This window comes from Alexandromys fortis, unplaced genomic scaffold, assembly GCF_014885135.2.
Source record: "Alexandromys fortis isolate MF-2015 unplaced genomic scaffold, M_Fortis_MF-2015_v1.1 scaffold_8_9099976_23576923, whole genome shotgun sequence".
In the NCBI taxonomy this organism is placed as follows: domain Eukaryota; kingdom Metazoa; phylum Chordata; class Mammalia; order Rodentia; family Cricetidae; genus Alexandromys; species Alexandromys fortis.
In genome coordinates, this window is record NW_026067899.1 from 2,717,844 (window position 1) to 2,740,589 (window position 22,746).

A 22,746-nucleotide genomic window follows, 5' to 3' on the forward strand; every position below is an offset into this window, starting at 1 on the left:
CTCCAGGCCCCCAGTAAGTAAGTGGTCAGCCATAACTATCAAGCTTTTTCTTTTATGGATTTCTCACTTCCTTCCTGTACTTGTTTTCACGGCTTCTATCCGGCTTCCTGAAACCACCGACACCATCAAAGGGCGGTCATTGTCTTCTTCCCTTCCTCAAGCCGCATCCAAATAAAACATCCCTGGTCCCTTCAAAGGCTGCAGCCCCGTGGTGGCTTATGCAAGCTACCTCCCACCTGGGCTCATTGCCAAACTCTTTCAATTGCCTGGCCATTCTGTCCTCTCCAGGTGGCTCCCAGGCCCACCACACATGCTTCTCTAAATGTGGTTCCCACAGGACGGAGGACAATGAGGCTAGTATCATTCCGTGCTGGACAGTGCACTCTGATGTATCTGGCCAGAGATCTCACTGAGTGTGGTGCCGGCCACGCCACAGTGTCAAGTTCAGTCACTGTGTCCTCTGTGACTTGGTTTTCAGTTTGCTCAACCTTCTTTAAGTCTCCCCCTCCTTCAATGTTAATCCAGTCGATGTACTCCAACACGCCTTGCTAGCATCGGTTCTATTAGCATCCATCTCATTAGGGAATGAGTGAATGAATCTGTGTATTGATGGTTTTGTTGTATTCTTTTGAGACGGAGTCTCACTCTGTAGCCCTGGCAAGAATAGACCATCCATGTAGACATGCCTCTGCCTCCCAAGTGTTGGAGTTAAAGGCAGGGGCCATCACCCCAACTTTTTTTTTCTTAAAAAAAAAAAAAACTGTTGACATGGGATGTTGGCTGAGGGAACTTGTGGTGTCCAGGTGACGAAGATGCATTGGTTACCTCTCATCCATCAGTCATTGGGCTAGAGCATCCTGTATGAAGTGAAGCTGTGGTTGCCTGGCTCTTGCGGTACTTTGTCCTCCATTTAAACCATCATTCAAATTTCCTAATGACTGAAATTTAGCCTCAGGGAGTGGAGGGGATTCTCCTCCTTCTAAGCTAAATGATGGAGAAGACGTCTAGGAGGTCCACTCGCAGACACCGGGGAAGCTTAACAAGGGGAGCCGTCTGCTTGGGCCGAGGCGTGCAGATTTGTCCTCTTCTAAGAGGAGAGATGAGGGTGGCGAGGTGGTGACAGCAGGGTCAGGAGAGGAGGGTGACTGCCGAGGAGTCACTCGCTCTAGATAATGTGACCGGGATCTAACGGGCCAAATCCACGCTGATGAGGGTAAAATATGGCTGAACGAGAGGAGTCTGGTAGGACTCCCTAAAGGAATAAGCGAAGCTGAGTCACGTGAGCAGCTGTGCATGGCAGGGGGGAGTGGAGGTGGTCCTTGCCTTGAAGCAAGCGTGTAGTCAGGCTCTACAGTCACCAGAGGGAAAGCCCCCCACAGCATCCCCTTAGGTACAGGGAAAGCGGGAGGATGGTACCAGAGGGTAGACGGTGTTCCAGCCTCCCCCCCCCCCCCCCCGCCCATGCCAGGAGAGATGAGAGCAGCGGCAAAGGAGCAGGCCTTTTACTCCAATGATGCTTTCAACCCAGCATGATGCTGGAACTTTATTAGACTTTATCGGATTCAGTAAACAGATGTGACCACAAAGCTGAAGAAGCTACCCACAACTTTGTTAGGACACCCATTACCCCATGGGCAATGAGATAATTCTTTTTTTTTTTTGAGATAATTCTTAACAGCTGGAGGAAACAGGAACCATTCCAGGGTTCTGTGAATTGACTTGGACCTTCTTCAGAAAATGGTTATACCGTGTGACTTTTAGGGCACTCTCTGTGACAGTAACCTCAGTTGGTGCTGATTTTAGCTTCCCGTTGCTGCATAATAGACTCTCATAACCACTTATAGCCAACCCCTTCACCCACTGATAGTTCTGCAGGCCAGAAGTCGGGGTGGGCTCAGGTTCAGTCTCACACTTGAGAGGACATCTGGGCAAGCTTCCCATCGGATGCTCTTGGCTTCAGAGATTCACTTTCTACTTACTCAGGCTGTTGATAGACTCCACCCCCTTGCTGCCTTAAGTCTAAGGCCTCTGCTTCCTCACTGCTGTCAGTCTAGGGATGTCTTGGGCTACTGAGCCAATGAGCAACCTTCTAGCCTAGTCCCATCCATGGACAAAACAGCCACTATGCGCCGATTCTCTCTCTCCTGAATCTCTCCAAATTCCTCTGCTTTTGAGGACTCAGGGGACTGGGGCAGGTTCATCTGGATAATCCAAACTAGTCTCCTTATTTTTGTATATTTACTATTTTGTGTGTGTGTGTGTGTGTGTGTGTGTGTGTGCATGCAATGGGGACAGAGGTTGACACCAGGTGTCTTCTATTGCTCTCCACCGTATTTTTTGAGACAGGGTTTCTCGCTGAACCTGAAGCTCACAGACTGGTCCAGACTGGTTGGCTGGTAAGCTCCAGGCAATCTAATCATTCTCAGCCTGATCAATGCCAGGGTCACTGATATGTGTCACCATCTCTCACTTTTTATGTGGATGCTGGGGGACCTGAACTAGGACCTCATGTATATGCACAGCCAGCATTTTATCCCCAGACCATCTCCCAGCCTCTAGCCTCCCTATTTTCAGACAGACTAATAATTTGCTGGCTAGAATATGGACAGGTACTGACACCATTCCAGAGAACGGAGGTTATGCCTTTAGTAACAAAATAGAAGCCTATCTCTGGGGATACTGCACAGAAGAGTGTCTTAGTTATGGTTTCTATTGCTGTGAAGAGACACCACGAACGTGACAACTCTTATAAAGGAAAAACGTTTAATTGGGGTGGCTTACATTTTCAGAGGTCTAGTTCATTATCATCATGGTGAGACATGGTAGCATACAGTCAGACATGCTGCTGGAGAAGTAGCTGGGTGTCCTACATCTTGCAGGCAGCAGGAAGTGAACTGAGACACTGGGCCCTATTCTGAGCATATGTGAGACCTCAAAGCCTGCCTCCACGGTGACACACTTCCTCCAACAAGATCATACCTACTCCGACCAGGGCCACACCTCCTAATTTGCCACTCCCTTTGGGGGCCATTTCCTTTCAAACCTCCACAAAGAGCAACACTGGGCTGCTCGTTTCTGAACCTTTCACACATGTAAGAAACACACTCCTTTTTGCATCTGCTGGTTCCCACACCATTGCTCTCCACCCCCGCACCTCAACCCAATGCTAATGGACATGTCCCTTCAGGGGTAGCTTGACCGCAAATTCCTTTAGTGGTTTCTGGCTGAAGTTCTCAAGAGGAAGATGTTTCTTGGTTACCACCATCAGACTCGGAAGGTAGCTTATTTCCTAGTCTACCTCACAAAGAGGCAAAAATGTCTGTGTGTTTACAAACTAAATGCCTTAAGAAGGCTTTATTCTTGTGTTTCCGCCTTTCATTGCCTGGTTAGCCGGCTGCAAGGCCTTAGGAGGTGATGGAAAGATCACATGGGAGGAGCCTGGGATCCTGAATGCAGCCAGCATTCCCTAATAGAGTACAAATGTGTATCCCAGGGCCCTCCTCCTTGCCTGTAGATTGACCTGTGGTTCTCCTTCCTGAGGAAGGATTGTGATTGTGTTTCTCCCATGCCACACCTTCATCTAGATGTTTTAGGCAGAACCAAATTTTTAGAAAGGACTGAGCAGCCAACACATCTTCCCCAATGTGACAGACAGCCTTCAATGAGCTAAACTGTGTCTCCACTCCTGCCTGTGCCCCGCCAACTCCAGGAGGCTTGTTTAGACTCCCTGTGGGTGGCTCGTTTGCCCACTAGGTGGCGCCCTGGGAGCCCGAGGAAGAAAACGGGGATGGGGGTGTGGGGTAGGAGATGGGGCTTTTCTATTAAGGCACAAAGGACGGGTTCTTTTACTTTGCGCTTCCCTATTCATTCCGCCGTCCAACATCACCGCCATCCCCACCCCCAGTCCTAAAAGTAGCATTGAAACAAGGCACCTTTCTATTCTCCTTCCCAGGGGATGCCCGTGCCTTCAGTAAAGCGAGAGGCTGGGGTGGTGTCTCAGGCTAAAACCAGTTTCCTTTGCTTTGGGGCTGTAATTGAAACTCAAGGGCACCTCCCTTTCACCTCCTTCTTCCAGCCTTTAGCTAAGGCCGGGAGATTAAGAAGCTTAGGGACAGATCCCCTTTCTCTTCCTTCTACGTCTCCTCTGCCTTTCAGGTCTCCCCGTTCCCAGTTTGCTTTGGAAGGAGGAACGGTGGGAGAAGAGAATGTCTACTGTCCGTTAGGCAGGATTTCCCTGCAGGGACAGCACAGCGCACGAGTGGCCGAGCCGGCAAAGGGGCCCTCTGGCCCCAGTGGGAAGTTTGCTGCGTTGCTCCTACGGGACAGAAACAGAATCTGTGTCAGTATAGGATGCAGCCATTCATTTCCAGGGAGTTCAAAGACGTTTATACTTTAAATAAAGTTTTAAATGTTGAGGGCAGGGGCCAGGCGCCTGGAATTTTGCCTTTGAGTTCCTGAAGGGAGTCTTATACAATTATCTCCACAGCCAAAATCCGCCTGGGAGCAGAGCAGGAGCCGCAACCTCAGTTAGCTGAGCCCTGTTTCTCTGGGGCTGCGCCTGTCACCCAGGGAACTCCAGGCCCATTTAGATTCTTTCTAGTTAGTCCAGAAAGCCTTAGGCAGAGGATTCAGACTTTCCCTCCAGCCAGGGTGGGTCCTCTGACCAAGGCTGCGGCAGACTAAGTTTTGGTTGGTGCTCCCAGCCTTACACGGTAGAACACACTTCTGGGGTTTAAAGTCTCCAAGAGCCGGTGGTGGCGCACGCCTTTAATCCCAGCACTCGGGAGGCAGAGGCAGGCGGATCTCTGTGAGTTGGAGGCCAGCCTGGTCTACAAGAGCTAGTTCCAGGACAGGAACCAAAAGCTATGGAGAAACCCTGTCTCGAAAATAAAAAAAAAAAAAAAAAAAAAAGCTCCAAGAGTTGCTTGATTCAGGTAGGGAAAGGCCAATAGGGCATGTTCTAAGCAAGAAAACTGCTCCTTTCCATAGAACCACTGGACTCTGCCCTCTCAGACCCCCCCCCCACCCCAGTATGGACTCGAATCCCCCTGTGGCTCCAAAACCAGGGCAGCCTGTACCCCACGTTTCTCAGGTCATAGGAAATGATGCCTCTCCTCTCTATTCACTCTTTCACGGGTTTCTGGCAGTAATTCTTAGGAACGATCTGTCTTTCTCTTAAAAAAAAAAAATCTCGGAGGGGCGTTTGCAGTTGATTAAAAGAGTCTCCTGTTTGTGCTGACTCATGGTCTCCGGACCATCAAGTAACTGAGTAACTGCATTGTCCCGACAGGGCCTCGACTCTCGCACACACAGTGTTCATGTTGGATGCTGTCTTTGGAAGCTGTGATTTCCAGCAAATACCACTGTGCGGATGCGGTTAAGGATTCAGAGGCAGGAGATTACCCCTGACTTTCTGGGTGATCCTAACGTGACTGCCTGGGTCCTCTAATGAAAAGAACAGGGCAGGGGTCGCAGGGATGGCACGGAGCTAAGGGATGCAGGCTGCCCCTGAAAGCTGCAGAGGCTGAGACGACAGATGCTGCCCCACGCCTCCAGCAGGCACACAGATCTTTCAATGCGGTGATTTCAGTCCATGGGGCAGGTTTTAGGTTTCCTTACAGAATCATAGGAAAGGACTTTTGTATTGTTTTAAGCCAGCAAATCTGCGGCAATTAGTTTCGGCAAGAGCCTTCCAGATAAATGCGGTCCTTGTTAGAGAATGGATTTCATTGTTACGTGAATCACGGTGTAGATTTGCAAGATGGGGGGTGGGGGTGGGGCACAGCTCCAATTTTCTTGTCAAGCTCAGATCATGAAAGGTTCAAGTGTTGCTTTCTTCCTGGACTCTACTGGGCCTGCGGCTTTATGACTACAGGTCCCGAATCTCGTGAGGCAACCTAGGGTGGGGAGCACTGACTGACCACATGCGGAAGAGGAGAGTGAGTGGGGCTGCCTTTCCAAATTACGTTGGGGGAGAACGAGGAATAGACATTTATGCGAAGTGGAAACAGTGTAACACAGCCCTCACTCAGACATGTCCAGTCCACTTGGAACTGGGAGGCCAGAGAAGGTTTGAAGGGTTTTTTATTAGAACAAGGAAAAGTCTCATGTGCTAAACTGATCATATAAAGCCCCATTCGTCTGCTTCAGTACAGTGAGGTCCCTGCATTCCCTTGTTGTATGAAGCACCCCTTACTGTGTAGAAAGGTGTAAAATCTGCATGTAAGTGTGATGCATGTGTGTGCGTGTGAGTGTGTGGTTTCCTTACTGTGTGAAAATAGAATCCCTCAGCGTCCAGAGGCAGAGCTTTTCGGTGAGACTAGAATGTTCCCTGCTGAAAACAGTCTACCTTAGCTAGCAGTAGTTATCTTTGTCATCTGCCAGGTGGCCAGTCACCAAGATGACGGTTTCAAGCCTCACTTGTAAACTGGGAAGCAGATTCAGAGGCCAGCTTGGTTCCCACAGTTGTTAAGTCCCAAAAAAATCACAAAGAGGTCTACATTAATTACAAACTGATTGGCCTAGTATATCAGGCTTCTTATCAACTCTTATAACTTATATTAGCCCATAATTCTTGTCCGTGCTAGCCTTGTGGCTTGGTACCTTTTTTAGCGAGGCAGTCACATCTTGCTGGCTCTGTGTCTGGGTGATGACTGCAGATTGAAACTTCCCTCTTCCCAGAATTCTCATTGCCCCACCTCTACTTCCTGCCTGGTCACCCCCACTTATACTTCCTGCCTGGCTACTGGCCAATCAGTGTGTGTATGTGTGTGTGTGTGTGTTCTGTCCCTTTAGAGGACCTAATATAATTGTTGCTTTATGCCATATTGAAAAAGGTGTTAGTATTCTTTAAGTTGATTCACAGAATTGAGAGTCTAGTAAAAAATTCCAGCAGGAATCCTTTTGTGCAAGCTGATGAATTGGTCCTAAAATTTATATGAAAGACTAAAGGGATAATCATAGACCTTTCACTCTCATAGAAGAATCGAGTACAAAGACCAATTCAAGGTATCAAGGTAGACTAAAGATTTAAACACTAAGAGGCATCAGTTCTCAAAGCCTCGATGTCAATACCTGGGGATGTCTTCATGACTTTGGGACAGGAAAGCACTTAAAGATGATATGCAAAAACAGAAACCACAAATAAAAGCATAGAGAGCTTTATTACATTAAATGAAAGAATGCATGCTTTTCAAGAGAGTATTAACTGAGTGAAAGGCAGAGCCCAGATCAGGAGAAAACAGCTGCCAAACATATAATTTAGAAAAGATTAGAAGCAAGGCATGCCTCGGGACGCAGAGGCAGAAAATTCACAAGATCGAGGTTGGCTTGAGCTACATAGCAAGAGCTGGTCTCAAAACAAAAAGAGAAACCAAACAAGCATTGGGAAGATGTAAAAACCACCTAAAATGAAAGGGAGGAGCTATCTCAACTGAAAACTGGGCAAAGGAGTCTTTTAGATCACAGGTGGTTCATAATAATAATGGGGAAAGATGCCCACCTGTGTCTGCAGCCAGGGGAGACTTTACATCCGCAATGAAACACCATCTCAGGCTCGGCTGTATGGTCCAGAGGATTATCTATCTACAACAGCAAACATTTTGGTTTCAGAGGAGTGGGTTTATTAAGTGTGTGGCAGGCACAAGTAAGGGTGAAGAGAAACTCTCAAAGCGCCCACCAAATCGGGCGCCCGCCACATCCAGAAGAAACACGTGGAGCGGGCAGAGAGCAGTGTGCTGGAAGGTTGATACACACGTGACACAAGTTAGAGTCACTGGGAAGGAGGAAGCCTCAGTTCAGAAAATGCCTCCATGAGATCCGACTGTAGGGCATTTTCTTAATTAGTGATCGACGGGGGGGGGGGGGGGGGGGGGGGGGGGGGGGGGGGGGGGGGGGGGGGGGGGGGGGGGGGGGGGGGGGGGGGGGGGGGGGGGGGAGTGCGCGGCAGGCCTACTGTGGGTGATGCCATCCCTGGGCTTGTTGTCCTGGGAGCCATAAGAAAGCAGTCTGAGCAAGCCAGGAGGAACAAGCCAATAAGCAGCGCCCCTCCATGACCTCTGCATCAGCTCCTCCCTCCAGGTTCCTGCCCTGTTTGAGATCCTACCCTGACTTCCTGCAGTGGATTATAAACCTGTCCACGCCCCGCTGCTCTGGTCTTGGTATTGCTTCACAGCAACAGTGACCCCCAACTAAGAATGAAATGAATTTAAGCCCTGGCAATGCTGAAGCATACATGGGCAGCCCATATATGGCGGTTCTGTTGAACTTGTCCATATTGGGTTTCATGGTCTAAGTTGATGAGGATGACTGACCGGGTATCTTCCTCAAGAGGGCGCCAGATCTCATGACAGATGGTTGTGAGACACCACGTGGTTGCTGGGAATTGAACTCAGGGCCTCTGGAAGAGCAGGCAGTGCTCTTAACCGTGGAGCCATCTCTGCAGACCGTGACTCCCAACTAAGACTAGTTAGGTAAAAGTGAAAGACAGGAAGAAAGCAGCAGCTGATGACATCAAGGGCACTTGCAACATCCCACAGCATCAACGGAGGAAGACCCACCCCCTTGAAGCAGTCAGCTGGAGTTACTGAGTCTCGGTTAGAGAGCTTTCTCTTCCGGATGAGTGTCCAGCTCCTTGTTCCCAATGGCAGCCTTTTCATACTACGGGATAAACAGCGGTCCCCTCTGTTGGAAATGGTGTGTTCTCAAGGATGCCATGTTTTTCATACCCTCAGCTGTGTGCTGCTTTCCTTCCCCTCTGTCTTAGACTTGGGGGTCCAGACTGCCCCAGGGCAGGGGATTGGGGGGGGGCGTGCGAGTAACATGCCTGAGTCATGTTCAATGATCAATCTAATGTATACTCTGACTCCAGAGTGCAAAATTTCAGGCCAAGTGATGGTAAGGCTAGGTAGGCAGTGAGGCACACAGGGGCTGGACTTGACACTCCAGCGTGACTACTGCTTTACCAGTGGAGTTCAAGTGCACAGTGATCCAGCCCTGGGGAAACGCCTGGCATTTACTCCCGAAAGCATGCTCAAGTCACCTGAAGCATACGCTATAATGCAGATAGCAGTGGAGCCGGGAGAATGAACTATCAGGGCCAGAGAGACGGCTCAGTAGTTCAGAGTCCTTGCTGCTTTTCCAGAGGACCCAGTTGGATTTATGGTACCCATACGGACACTCCTAAACACCGGCAACTCCAGTTCCAGGGAATCTGGTTCCTGAGCACAGTGGGTAGGCTGCACATGGTTTATAGACATCCACACAGGCAGACCACCCATAAACATAAAACTAAAAACAAACACATCTTTAAAAAGTTAGTTATTGGACTGGAGAGATGGCTCAGCAGAATAGTGCAGGAAATGAGCCCTTTTTCCTTATGATCCAGCAGCTAGCTGTATCTCTTAAGGAAGTAGGCTGGAGCCACTGCACAAGCAGAGATCACAAGCAGCTGTGGTTCTGTGACTGACAAAGATGCCGGACGATCTAAGGTCCAGACTAGAAGGGATATTTTCCACTACACTCACCACCGTGACCTTGGGGCCCGTAACCCTCCCTGAGGTAGAGGGTGGAACTATTCGTTTACTGATGAAGCATGCAACTCCAAGACACAGACAGCAGAGTGAGGGACAGAGCTTGCTCTTCCTTCTCCGGGCACCAGGAGCAAAGACAATTTATCGACAGATCTGGTGACTTTCTCGATGAAGGGCACAGGAACCTGCAACAGTTGGTTAAGGCTCAGCTTAACCAGGAGCATCTCCCAAAGCCAGCTAACGGGAAATGAACGGGCCGTAGATGATCCCAAGTAAAGGTTCCTGGGCCCTTCTTATATATGAAACACAGGTTGGAAGAAAAAGCAATGGTTCGAGTTCTTTTATTCATGGAGAATATTTATTTCTTTATTATTTATTTCTTTATTTACTTCTTGCATACTCTAAAACGCACAGTGTGGGTTTCATTTCCTCAAAAACACTTGTGGGACTGGTCAGTGTGTCAGAGACCTTCAGAAACATTGCCTTAGGTTTCAGCTAAGCGAGTCACAGAGATTGGTCATGTACTACTACAAAATTACAGGAGATCTAGCTATTATTATTCAACAGTGATGAGAAAAGCTCCGAGAACACCTGACATACAGCCAGATGGGGAAAGAGAAAAGCAGAGGCTACTGAAGCAGGATTTCCATATATATATGATTCTATGTACAGTATCAGAATTCTTTTCCAGACAGTACACATATACTGAAATCATTATAAGGGCACTCTAATATAAATGCAAGTCTCACTAATTTTCATTTTTTTTTCTCTTTGGCTCACAAATGCACGAAAATACCATAAACAGTATTCAGAACTTACTTCATTAATATATAAATAAAATACATTACAAATGGGAAGAAAATACAAGATGCCTCTTTAACAGGGTATATATCTGAATATAAATAAGCAAATATTTCGCTGACATACAATTAAATCATTATATGTGCTCCCCCCCTCGCCCCCCGCCCACAGACAGACAACGGTAATATACACAGTCTACACAAACTAACCTCTAAGAACGCAGCAACAGCATGACTGTGACGGATTCAGCTACTATTTCCCCTAGCAGGGTGCTAACAGGGAGGGTGTGATGTTTGTCATCTCCTGGGGCTGTCTGTCATCCATCGCCCCTTCAGGTGGGAACAGCTCTGACAGGGACACAGGCTCCCACCAGCAGCATTTTCCCCGGGGTCCCAAGGACGCAGCAGTGGGGGCGCCATCTGCCCTGCAGTTAAGACTCTTAATAACTTGGGGAGGTGAGGCTAGTTCTCTGGGGGACGGGAGACATGCTTGGTCTAGGACTAAGTCACACTCACTATACATACATGTACATAGAGAGAGGTATATATAACTGTACATATATATTGTATTCCTATTGTGCAGTTATTTATTTTTTTTAAAGAACATTATTTCCCGCTAACGCTAACAAACAAGCTTACGTGAGGTTGTGACAGATATTTTCCGAGAGATTATAATTCCCTTCAGTGAATGGCCCCGGGTGAGTTAGCTACTGAAGGGTGCCAGAGGGAAAAAGCGTGGCCGGGGACTCTGGTTCAGCGGAGGGGACTTACAGGTCCTGGCCCAGCCTTTCTATTTCCTCAATGAGGAAGTCGATGTCAGACTGAGTGGCGGCTGGGTTGGAGATGACCATCCGGAAGAAGTTGGCTTTGTCCCCCTGTGGCTGGTAGCCGACCATGGTTGTCCCTGACTCCATCATCAGGGCTTTGATCTTGGGAGCCACCTTGTGATAGAGAACAGAAAGTCAAACTCAGCACCGATGGTGACAACCCTCTTTTATTATTATTATTATTTTTAACAGACCAACTTGGTTTACTTTGTGGTATTTGTCTAGAACAACAGAAGCACTTTTAGAACTACGTATTTTTCACAGCCAATATCTAAACCCACCCAACTATGAGTTCACTTAGAAAGCACTGGGCAGTTGAATCTGGAACGTCAATCTTGGAACAAAGATAATTAAATGGAAAAAGAGATAAAGGCAGACAACACTACAAGGTACGGCCTAGAGTCCAGGATACTGCCTGGCACACAGACTGAGCTTAAATATCCGCTCAATGACTGCATGCCTAACGTGTTACACATATACGCCAATGATTCTGAATGGGTAAAACTTGACGTACGACTCAACAGAGAAGATGAGCCAGCACTCGAGTAGGCTTGGACTTGGCAAAACAAAAGACACAGCAGAATGTGGAACGTCCCAAAGAAGATGCTTATTGTTCACCTGCTGTGTACAGAGCCTCTGTAATGAAGCACCCTTCCGAGGTGGGCCTCCATCTTTCAGAGGCTCCTACCTTATCTGAACTGTGGCAAGGGGGCAATGCAGACCCCAGAAGTATAAATCAAGATGTACCACCCCACTACCCAGAAGGCCACCATGAGGTTTTGTTTGTTTACCCCTCCCCTTTGAGAACAGCACAGAGGCAGGAGGATGGCCTGACCAGGGAGACAAACAGCAGGGGGTGGGGCAGTTGCCAGTCCTTACCCTGTGTAGCTTTTCTCGTCGCTCAGGGCTATCTGGAACCCCTCGGAGGCTTTGTGGAATGTACCAGAAGCAGACGTTTGTGTGCTCGGGCTGCGGAAATTTCAAGAGACAACCAAGCAAACAAAAATAAGATGATTACAACTTGACCAAAAGCCAGAAGCAGTTCTGGAGAAAGGTTTTTTTTTTGTTTTTTTTTTTTTTTTTCTCCTTTCCCCATGGTCCAAAAGAAAGTGGTCTGAATGGCATCTGCAAAGCAACTGGGAGCATAAATACACCAGGCAGGAAGCAGAGCTTATCCGGTCTCACCTGTCAAGAGTGTTGACTCCCCAACCCTCCCCCAACTTTATAGAGCCCCAACCTAGTGTCTTTGTACCTTGAAATGACAAAAACAATGGCATTTGAGCCATTCAGAAAAGGGCATTCCTTTGATCTTGGTGCAGAGGGAAGCTGCTCAGCCTACTTTATTAATGCAGTATGTGTTTGTTGGTGAGAGAGGCTTGCAGTTTTCTCCTTTAATGTCCACCAGGACGGTGCCTGCTTCTGGGTGGTTGGAGGCTGGAGCCATCATAGTTCTCATTTCAATCTTTTTTTTTTTTTTAAAGACTGGGTTTTTCTGTAGCTTTGGAGCCTGTCCTGGAACTATGGAACTAGCTCTTGTAGGCCGCCTGCCTCTGCCTCCCGAGTGCAATGTTTTTTTTTTTAATAGACTTATATATCTATTATACACACAGTGTTTATGCATAGTGTTCTGTCTGCATGTTACCCTGCAGGCCAGAAGAGGGCACCAGATCTCGCCAGATGACTGTGAGTCACCATGTGGTCGCTGGGAACCGAACCCAGGACCTCAGGACTCAATTCCATCCTCTACTGGAAAGAGTAAACTCGCACCCGGCCGATAAGCAGGAGCATGCTGACTGTGTGTGCATGGGACTCCGGCGGATTTTGGTGAGTCTCGGATGAAGTCTTGAGAAGGGTAAATAGACACCTGCTCGTTGTGGTGGTGCTCGGTTACAGCCGGTTAAGAACGGGCTTTCTTTTACCGGGACTGGCAGTAATCACACACTTCTTTATTCAACTGTGAACTTGACCAAGGCAGACCCAGTATTTATTCTGGCTAATATATAACCCTGTGTCCGGCGCACAGCTGGCATTCAGGAAACATTGGGCTAATAGGTACTTTACTGTGTATAACCAGGGGAGTGTGTGAACCTGGGCAGAGGCAGCTTAGCTGGTTCTCTTCGCAGTGACTCCAGGGACAGCAAACCCTCATTTAGAGCCAATCTTGGATGATGAGGATACGCCTGGCCTCTAAGCTTCTTAGGCTTTGGGAGATACTTATGGATAGAGTTCAACTCAAGAACAATGAAAGGTTAGGACCACAGAAAGCAATCTAGGTGTGCAGGGCTGGCTGAGAGCTTTGTGCTTTGGGGCTCAGCACCTTTAACTGTGCTCTGTTGCTTCAAATGGGGCTGAATGACTGGGTGTGGGGGAATGGAAAAAGACTTATGGTTATAGAATGACCAAAACTTACCTCTAAATTAAACATGTAACGAATTTGGGGCTTGCTGGCAGCACTTGCCTGTGCTGCACCTTGTCGCCTTGCTACAGACTTGGTTTTGAGCACAAAACAGTCACACCTGTACTGCACATGCCGTACAGTGCCCCACAATGTCGGGGGGGGGCTACCTGGAACAGCTCCCCTCAGAATCCACACTGCTGCAAGCTACGAACAGCAGAGTTTTCACCGTATATAAAAAAAGTGTTCTGTGCCCATAGAAAATGGCCCAATTGCAGAAAGCAAAGACTTTTAATATTTTCCTATTGACACATTCTGCCATTTTGTTCTATACATGCTATATATGAATGCAAAGAAGAATTCTCTGCATTGAAGATTATAAAATCAAAATCTAAAATTCAACTCTAAAAAATGTTAAGGATCCTCTACATCTTGCAATATCATATATTCAACCAAAATTTTATTCTTTGTGTCAAATAAGGAAGTGCACCCATCTCATTAGTATGAAAATTTGCTTTAGTCTTTAATAAATAGCAAGACTGTTTACCAGGGAATTGCTTTCAAATAATTATCTTTACTATTCATCCTCACTTTGTCTATATTTTATATTTTTATACCTGGATTGAGTAAAGACATCTTGGGTAAAAGGGGCCACGCATGGGAGACATTTAAGTTCTGTTTTGGGTGAGATGACAGACGTCTATCATCTGAGCTTCTGAACCCCCCCCAGGGTTTGTCTGGGAGCACACGTGTGGTCCATTGACAACAACCTACCTCACCATCGAAAACCATCTCAAATTCTTCTCTGTTTTTAATCTTGGTATAGAGGTATTCAGCCAGCTCCAGGCATCTGTTGATCTGATTTTCAAATCCCACAGTACCCTGTTTCAAAGAAGAAAACTGTGTTGATATCAAGTTGCATTTCCCTATGAGGGTCATTTGGGAAGGCTATGCTGTCCTTGGCTATGGGCCATATAAAGAAGTATAGTCTCGGCGATGGATAGGAAGACCATCTAATCAAAGGTGCTGGTAGGAGGAACCATCTATCTAATCAAAGTGCACAGCTTCTTCAAAGCCCTGCACGCAAGAAAATGCTTTTTTTTTCCCCTAAGACTTTTGTTTGGTCCTCTTGGAAGTTGTTCTCAGTGGGGTTTTAGCTCCCTCCGAGTTAGTCACAAGCTAGCTGTTTAAGCACAGGGCCACTCAAAGCGGCATATCCGGACTGAGGCCAGAACACAAACTGCAGCATGTCTGGGATGAAATGAGTAGAGAAGCTGAAATTAAGAACTTTTTTTTAAAAAAAAAAAACATTTATTTATTCTGTCTGTTCCCTCCACCCACCCTGTATGTGTGTGTGTGTTTGTGTGTAAGCGTACTTGCACACAGGAATGTCTTGGTGTGTGCCTATGTGTGAAGGTTAGAGGACAGCTAGTCAGGTTTTCTTTTGGCATGATCCTCCTGGGGCTCAGGCACATGGTGGTAAACACTTCTGCCTGCTGAGTCACCCCCTGGTTCCAATAAGAAACTTTAAAAACAAAAAACAATTACATATAACTGTTGATAGCAGTCACAAGCAATGACTCTGGGTTTGTGTTTTAATTTTTCTAACAGTTTCTAATAGGTCCATGATAGGTCAAAGGAACCACCGACTGGTTCTTCATCACAGACACTTTGAAAGACACTCTCATAGAATGCATCTTCCCCAGCCCCATATTCTGGCCAAACCAGTCCCCAGTCCACACAGGCAATCCACGTTTCCTAGAACAATGACTGTTTCCTTCCAGCAACAGGCCAGCAGACAGGTTTGAAAGCCATGGCTCTCAGAGCCCGCTCCAAGACTGCACTAGCTCTAACTATTGATAAACTGGCTGAGCTTGAGTTCAGCATGGCTGATTGGCAGAGCAGCACACAGGCTGCTGTGTGGGCTGGTGATGGTGAGACCAGATGCATGAGGCTGGCCTGGAGATGCTGGTGAGCCTGGGCAGAATCCAGAGCTGGAAAGGCAGGAAGCTCTCTAAGGGGGAGCGCTTCCTCGCAGAGGAATTCCACACTGGGATCTTCCCTCCACACCCCGGGATCTTCCCTCTGCAACCCAGGGGCTAAACCTCCTAGGAACAGTTCAAGAGGTTACTGTTAGCCAAAATGAAGCTGCAATTATGGAGACAGACCATGTGGTCATTATGGCAGTGCAAAATGATAGGGCTCTTTCTCTTATGGCGGTGAAGGCAGTTACATGCTCAAAATGCCTGCAATTACTTTGTAGGAGAAATCAAATCCAGACTCGACATTAAGGCAAGATGGCTGAATAAGGAAGAACACTAATCACCCGACAGTTTTTCCTATAGAAGAGATAAATATCTGACTAGATATTGCTGGAAAGCCTTATTGTTTGGAGGGAAAGGTAGCCCAGATCTGTACTGTGGAAATTATTAAAACTAACAAGCAGAAACAACAGATGTGGAGCAAGGCTGTGAAATCCAAACTGACCTTAAGCTGGCTGTATAGAAACACTTTAGAAACAGTTGTGTGGTGATCTCTCTCCCTTCTTGTAGCTTTATCACAGGTACAGAAATGCAAGTCAAGAGGGTGATGGTTGCACACGCAGTGTACGTCAATGCAGCGGCATGAGTCCCCAGAATCAAGTGTCAAGTTCTAATCCCAGCAGTCCCACACTCACAGAGTTCCACAAATACAATACCACGTACACACAGCATCATACACACGTACCCATCTAGAACACCACACACACCCACACAGGCACCACACCCAATGCACACACCATGCAGAGTAGAGTATAAAGTGTAAGCAATGTGATAGCCATTTTTTTTAAGTAGAAACTTAAACTTCAATATCTGTATACACACACACACACACACATATACATTTCTTGATGAGGTCCTTCATAAAGGAATTCTGATTTATTTTCAGAATAACATGGTAGTTTTATATCTTTTCCTACATCCGCACTGAATAATTTTAGAATTCTTAAGAATTATTGTGGAGGACAGGCAAGACGACGCAGTGGGAAACGGCGCTTGCTGCCAGGCCTTGCTGTCTGAGTCCGGTCTGGGAATCCATAAGAGAGGGAGCCAGCTTCTGCAAATTTCCCTCTAACCCCCACCTGCACACCATGGCACATGCACACTTACACTCATAAACACACATACCCAAAATAGAAAAAAAAATTTTTTTAATTTAAAGAGAATTATTGTGGAAGTCATTATCTTGGTAAACTTTTTAGTAAGAAGAGGATTGTAAGAATAAGAAACTTCCATATGAATTCAAGGGAGAATGAGCTGAGGGAGGGAGGGCTGATGTAGGTCACTGTTGCCATGGTTACTCCATTCACAAAGAAAACATAGTTAACTCGGTTATCTAGATACAGTCACGTGTGCAGTGGATTAGCTGTGATACACCGCTGCCCTCACTCGACCTGTGCTAGCCACATCTCTCTGCTTCCCGCATTTTCCCACTTCATACCTTGGCTTTCCACATCAGCCAGAACTTGAAGATGTCCACGTGGCGGCCACACTGAATCGCCTTGTCCCCGGTATCATAGGAGACATCATACTGCTTGTCCGGCTGGAAGAGGTAGCCTGCACACATCTGGTTGCATCCTTGGAGTATACCCTGTCATGGAAATCAAGACACGAGCAACTGTATTCGCCGGCCAGAGATTCGGCTGCAAGGATGGATTTGGGGACCACACCTCCTTTCTTCTGAGGTCTTTCATAGATTCCTTTAAAGTCACTCCTGGAGGACTCAAGTTAGAAAATGTTCTCTTGTGTTGGATGCCTACAAGGGCCGCACTGTTCCTCTAAGGGACATCTGGAAATGTGAGTGGGTGCTCTGAGGTTTGTCAGATTCAAGGAGGAATTGCTTTGTCATTCTTTGGGCAGGGCTTGGAGTATGAAGAACTTATCCCCCCAAATGCTACCCCCCCAACTCTTCCAATTTATTGACGATCTCTTAGGAAGTTCAGGTAAGTAGAGGAGGGAGCCTGTGTGGGTTCTGACTCCCACAAGAGACCGGCTGGAGTGGGCACCTCTCCTGCAGCTGGGCTTACGAAGCATCAGGACGCTGGGTGTGGGGGAGGAGGGAAATCTGTCTCCAACTCATTTACAGAAGCTTTCTTTAAAAATTACATTTATTTATTTTGCATGTGCACACACACACACATGTATGACTGTGTGTGCACACGTGTACACCATGGCATATATGTGGAGATCAGAAGACACTTGAGGGAGTTGGTTCTCTCCTTCTACCATGTAGATCTCAGGGATCGAACTCAGAGCCTTGTGCTTGTCAGCAAGTACCTTTACTGACTGAGGCATCTGGTTGACCTTCCAGAAGCGTTCTGGCTAGCAGTCCCTGCTGCCCTAAGTCAGTATTTGTGTTTACTGCTCCATCTAATTTTTTTTTAAGCTAATGAGACTACAAATATTCTCTAAGAAATCAAAGTATGTTTCAGTGAGCACAGTTTGTTCTGATTGATTGGGTGACTCAGCAATCACTCTCAGGTCTGTGCAGACATGAAGAAATACTCAAAAGAATTTCACTGAAGGGTCTGTCACCAACAGGGTACCAAGACTGAACAAAGACAAAGGTCAGCCAACAGCAAGAATCCAAAGGAGAATATAGATTGCTGGGAGGGTGGGCAAGGAGAGTCTGCAGCCTCACAACGGGACTCCCAACCATTTCTCTCTCAAGCACTGGGATGTGCTTGCTACCGAAGCATCTCTGCAGGGAGTACAAACCTTTTCCTTGACCAAAATGGCGGAGCACTGTAGCAACACGCCCATCATCTTGTGAGGGTTCCAGGTGACTGAATTGGCCCTGGAAGACACATAGGAACCTCTGAGAAGATTGCAGCAAGGGAGAGAAGAGCCTGTTGTCTTGAGAAAAACCCCACCCAGCCCCACTGAGGTCCCAGGTGCTTTCCTTGCCCAGTCTCCTAAATTGACCCTCAAGCAGAAATGCAAGCTGCAAGCAGTCTCTCAAGGTGTTGCACCGCTGAATTCCATAGGCCTGTGACTGACAACAGCTGCTGCCACTTACTTATGTGTCCGACTGTTCTCAGAACTCTAGGCATATCGACTGGAAAGTGGCTAAGGACTCAGGCTTTGCAGGTGTACTGTGCAAATCGGGATCCTAGTCCTGACATGTCCTAGCTTGTGTGACACAACTCATCTGTGCTTCAAGAGTTCACATCTATCTCATCAGAATGGAGTAAAAGATAAAACACGTTCATAAAATATGCAATGCTTATCACAGGGCCAGGCCTACGTAATTCTCACAGCAATACTATGACATAGACATTCCTATTACTTCTAGTTTAGGTAGAGAAGCTGATGCACAGATGGGTTAACCATATTACCAAAAGTCACACCGCTGGGAGGTGTTGATTTAAGTCAAGCCCAGGATTCTTTTTACAGAGTCAGCACTCACAACCCATACACTAGTAGGCCTCCTTATAGCCAACAGCCATGGACATCTTCCTGCCTTTACTGTTTTTGTTTAAAGAAGGGCTGGTGACGAGGCCCTACCTGCTGATGGAAGGCACACCTAAGTGCAATGATCAGCTTTACTGCCAGACACTCAGACTAGCTAGCAGCGGTGATTAAGTGAGAATCGAAACGAGAATTTTTTTTTTTTTTTTTTTTTTTTTTGCCAGTCTGGGCTGCAATGCTCACTTAACAAGCATGGTCTCCTAGCAACTGCATCACTCTGTCAGATGCAATTAGATGACTAAGGAGCACACTCGCTAGGACATTGCAGAAACAAGTGGAGTGTAATGCAGAATGATTCAAACTTGAGAAATTTGCTTCAGTAGGCTACAGAACCGTTTCTGACGGCCTGGGCCGCAGTTGGACTCTGCCTTTGAATACCCGAGAAGGGTGTTTCCTTTGATATATCAATTGCCTTGGAATTACACCACTGATGCTCTCACAATACTAAGCTATTGCTGTGGGTTTCTAGCCTCTTCCTTAGGTCCTTCATGGTGTGTGTGTGTGTGTGTGTGTGTGTGTGTCTGTGTGTCAGTGTGTATGTGTACTGAGTTTCAAGAAGGGGCAGAGGTTGAAGAACTTTTCCCTTCAACCACGTGATAGAGACCCGGAAGGAATCCCGAGGAAGGTTAACCAAGCGCTGATATCATGGAGAAGAATCCCTGTCAAGCCAGATTTAGAAGGCACGAACTTAAACAATTTCGTCGTCACTGACACATATCAAGTCATTAAACATTATACTTAGATCTCATAAAATGTCTTTAAAAGTAATTTTCTGAAGGTCCCAAAGGTGGGAAGTAAATGATTCCCCGCTGCTCCAAGTGGAAGGAAACAGGAAATAGAGGGGGGTTGGCTCCCTTCAGAAGACATGCGTGCTTCAACGTAAACAAAGAACAAGTCGAGCATCAATCCTTTTGCCTGTTCCCGAATCTAAGGACGGACAATGAAAACCCTCTGAGAAGTCTAAAGCGCAGCTGGGCTGTGATATTCTTGGGTCCCTGCCCTAGCCACGCCCACTCCCATAACCTCTGACCCGCCCATCGCCATCTTGGGACCTCTCTCTCTCTTTCTGCTTCCTTAGNCCGAATCTAAGGACGGACAATGAAAACCCTCTGAGAAGTCTAAAGCGCAGCTGGGCTGGCTCATCTATACTTAGTGTATTTTCCTCCGAATTATAGGGTCCTATATTTCATCTTTCTCAAGGCAGTCTCATGTGGACAATGGCGGTGCAACAGAGACAGAAGGGAGCAGGCACAGGAGCGGCTATGAAGCCGGAGCTGTTGCTGAGAGAGTGCTCTGATGAGCTTGCCTGGCCCAGCTTTCCTACTGGCCTGTTCTTCCACTCTCCCAGTTCGCTCCATGCCCACCGTCCTCAAGATTGTCAAGATTATGTCTCGGGGCCCTGGGATTGATCCTGCCCACTGCCTGGGATAGTCTTTTCTACACCTTTGCTTCCCATATCGCTTTTGCCACAGCTACTGCGGTAAGTCGGGAAGCTAGGTGTATCAGTCATCAGCTACCTCACTGAGGAAGAAGAGATGAAGGGGTTAGAGACCTGCCTGTCCCTCCACTGTTACTTTTTTCTCTGTAGGCACCTGTCATTGGTGAACTGAAAAACTCATTTGACTAGGAAATAAACCATGCAGCACACACTCAAAAAACACCAGGCAAGCTAAAGTTTGCCCCATCAGATTGAGTTTCACCACTGGAAAACATCAAGGCTTGGGGAATTAAGGTTGACATCAAGGTTGGAGGAGGACGGGCTGGACCAAGGTATCTAGGGTATCTGATGCAGGAGATGAGGAAAGGCTACCAAGCCCCACTGTACCTTTCTATGCCGCTGAGTTTGTGGCGGTGCTTCCGGGACATGAGCAGCCCACCACCCCAGGCAGCCTGCAAGGACAAAAAAGAGACAAGAGGAAGCCGTGATGCTGAAGAATCGAAAACCAAGCTGGGCATGGCTCTAAGGAAGCGGAAACAGGCAGATCTCTGAGTCTGAGATCCTTGTCTATACAGCAAGTTCCAGGCCAGGAAAATTACACAAAGGATAACCTATGGAATAAGTCCACACTGAGTTCAAGCTGCACAGAAACCAGGCTCTTCATCACTTCCCATTTCTTTATATAAACTTCCTCCAGAGAATGTCTCAGCGAGCTAGGAAAAGTGGGTGGAGCTTGTGGTGGCTGTGGGCCAAGGCCAAGGGCTCAAAGTGCTGGGCAGCCAGGCATTCTCTCAGCCAGGTACTGCCAGGAGGGCATTGCAGACTGTTTAAAAGGCAGGCGCAGCTAACTGCTTCTTCTAAACTAATTCTGAGAAACTCAGAAAGCACCAACGTCTGCTGGGTTTGGAGAACCCCACAGAGCTCCAGTCACAGCAAGACACTCTTGTGGGTACCATGGTGCCTGGATAGCCTGGCATCGCATGGGACACAGCCCAGCCTTTCTTTGGTAGTCATTTGTTCAACAGTGGGACAGATTGTCCTATTGTGTATTTCCAAGAAATTACATCCAGTAAGAGAATGGACAGGGAGAAAGGAAGGCAGGAAGAAAAAAGAACGAAAGAAAGGAAGGAAGAAAGAAAGAAAGAAAGAAAGAAAGAAAGAAAGAGAGAAAGAAAGAAGAAAACCAAAGGCTCTGATCACATATGTAGGAGTGCACATTTGCTATTGCTGGGACATTCTGGAACTAACTCTCCGAGCTGCTCATGTCTTCCGCGTGCTTCCTGATTTTCCTGAATGCAGCAGACAGGCCCTCTTAGAAGTGTTACAGAGGGGGGATGTAGGCAGGCAATGGAGTGTTCACACTCACGGCCGCTTCCTGTATGTTATGTCTTCTTATTTTTCTCTCTCTGAAATCAGCTATATTTTACTGTGCACCCATTCACCCAAATAAAGCAACCAGGGGAGGCACCGCTCATTACAGTCGACTAGAGAAGGAGCCACACCAGACAACTACTGGCAGTCAGGACAGGGGATGAACCCCAGAGGGTGGCCAGGGTCTGTGGTCGGTACTGGTCATGAATGGCGTGCTGAGGAGTAGGGAAGAGCAGGAGCTGAAGTGTGTAGAGAGAGAGAGACGGGGAGGGTGTTCGGGTAAGCTGGAGGCAAAGCAGAAAGCAGTGTTATTTCTGCCCCTTGCCAGGACCGGGCTGCGTGTGAACGAGGGCACTTACGTCGACGTGGAGCCACAGATTGTATTTCTCACAAATGTCCGCGATCTCCTGTATTGGGTCGAAAGCTCCATAAACAGTTGTGCCGGCAGTTGCGTTGACATAGAGGGGAACGTATCCCTGCGAGGCAAAAGAGATGGTCGATGAGTGGTTTTCTTCAAAAATGTTTTTATTTGTGTGTGTGTGTGTGTGTGTGTGTGTGCATGTGTGAGTGCGCATGCATACGCCACTGCCCTGAGCATGGAAAAGGATTTCAGAGATTCCTAGAGCTGGAGTTACAGGCGGCTGTAACCCTAGTATGGATGCTGGGAAGGAAACTCTGATTCAGAGGAGGAATGGTATGGAATTGGTATGGTATGGAATAGAAATGGTATGGTATGGTATGGTATGGAATGGAATGGTATGGTATGGAATAGAAATGGTATGGTATGGTATGGTATGGTATGGAATGGTATGGTATGGTATGCCTTCCTAACTGTGGAGCCGTCTTCCCAGTCCTCTTATATGGGCTTTTTTAAC

At 47.3% G+C, this 22,746-nt stretch overlaps 1 protein-coding gene across 1 annotated transcript in view; it reads right to left on the reverse strand.

The window, feature by feature from the left end:
• Nucleotides 1-10,597: 10,597 nt before the first annotated feature.
• Gad1 (glutamate decarboxylase 1) overlaps nt 10,598-22,746 on the reverse strand; it is a 36,172-nt gene continuing 24,023 nt past the window's right edge. The window contains exons 10-16 of the mRNA XM_050121832.1: nt 22,231-22,347; nt 20,888-20,952; nt 18,310-18,388; nt 17,033-17,182; nt 14,327-14,434; nt 12,037-12,126; nt 10,598-11,271 (exon numbers count right to left, since the gene is read on the reverse strand). Of these exons, the coding sequence (XP_049977789.1) occupies nt 11,098-11,271; nt 12,037-12,126; nt 14,327-14,434; nt 17,033-17,182; nt 18,310-18,388; nt 20,888-20,952; nt 22,231-22,347 (783 nt within the window). The 3' untranslated portion in view covers nt 10,598-11,097. The remainder of the gene's footprint in view (nt 11,272-12,036; nt 12,127-14,326; nt 14,435-17,032; nt 17,183-18,309; nt 18,389-20,887; nt 20,953-22,230; nt 22,348-22,746) is intronic.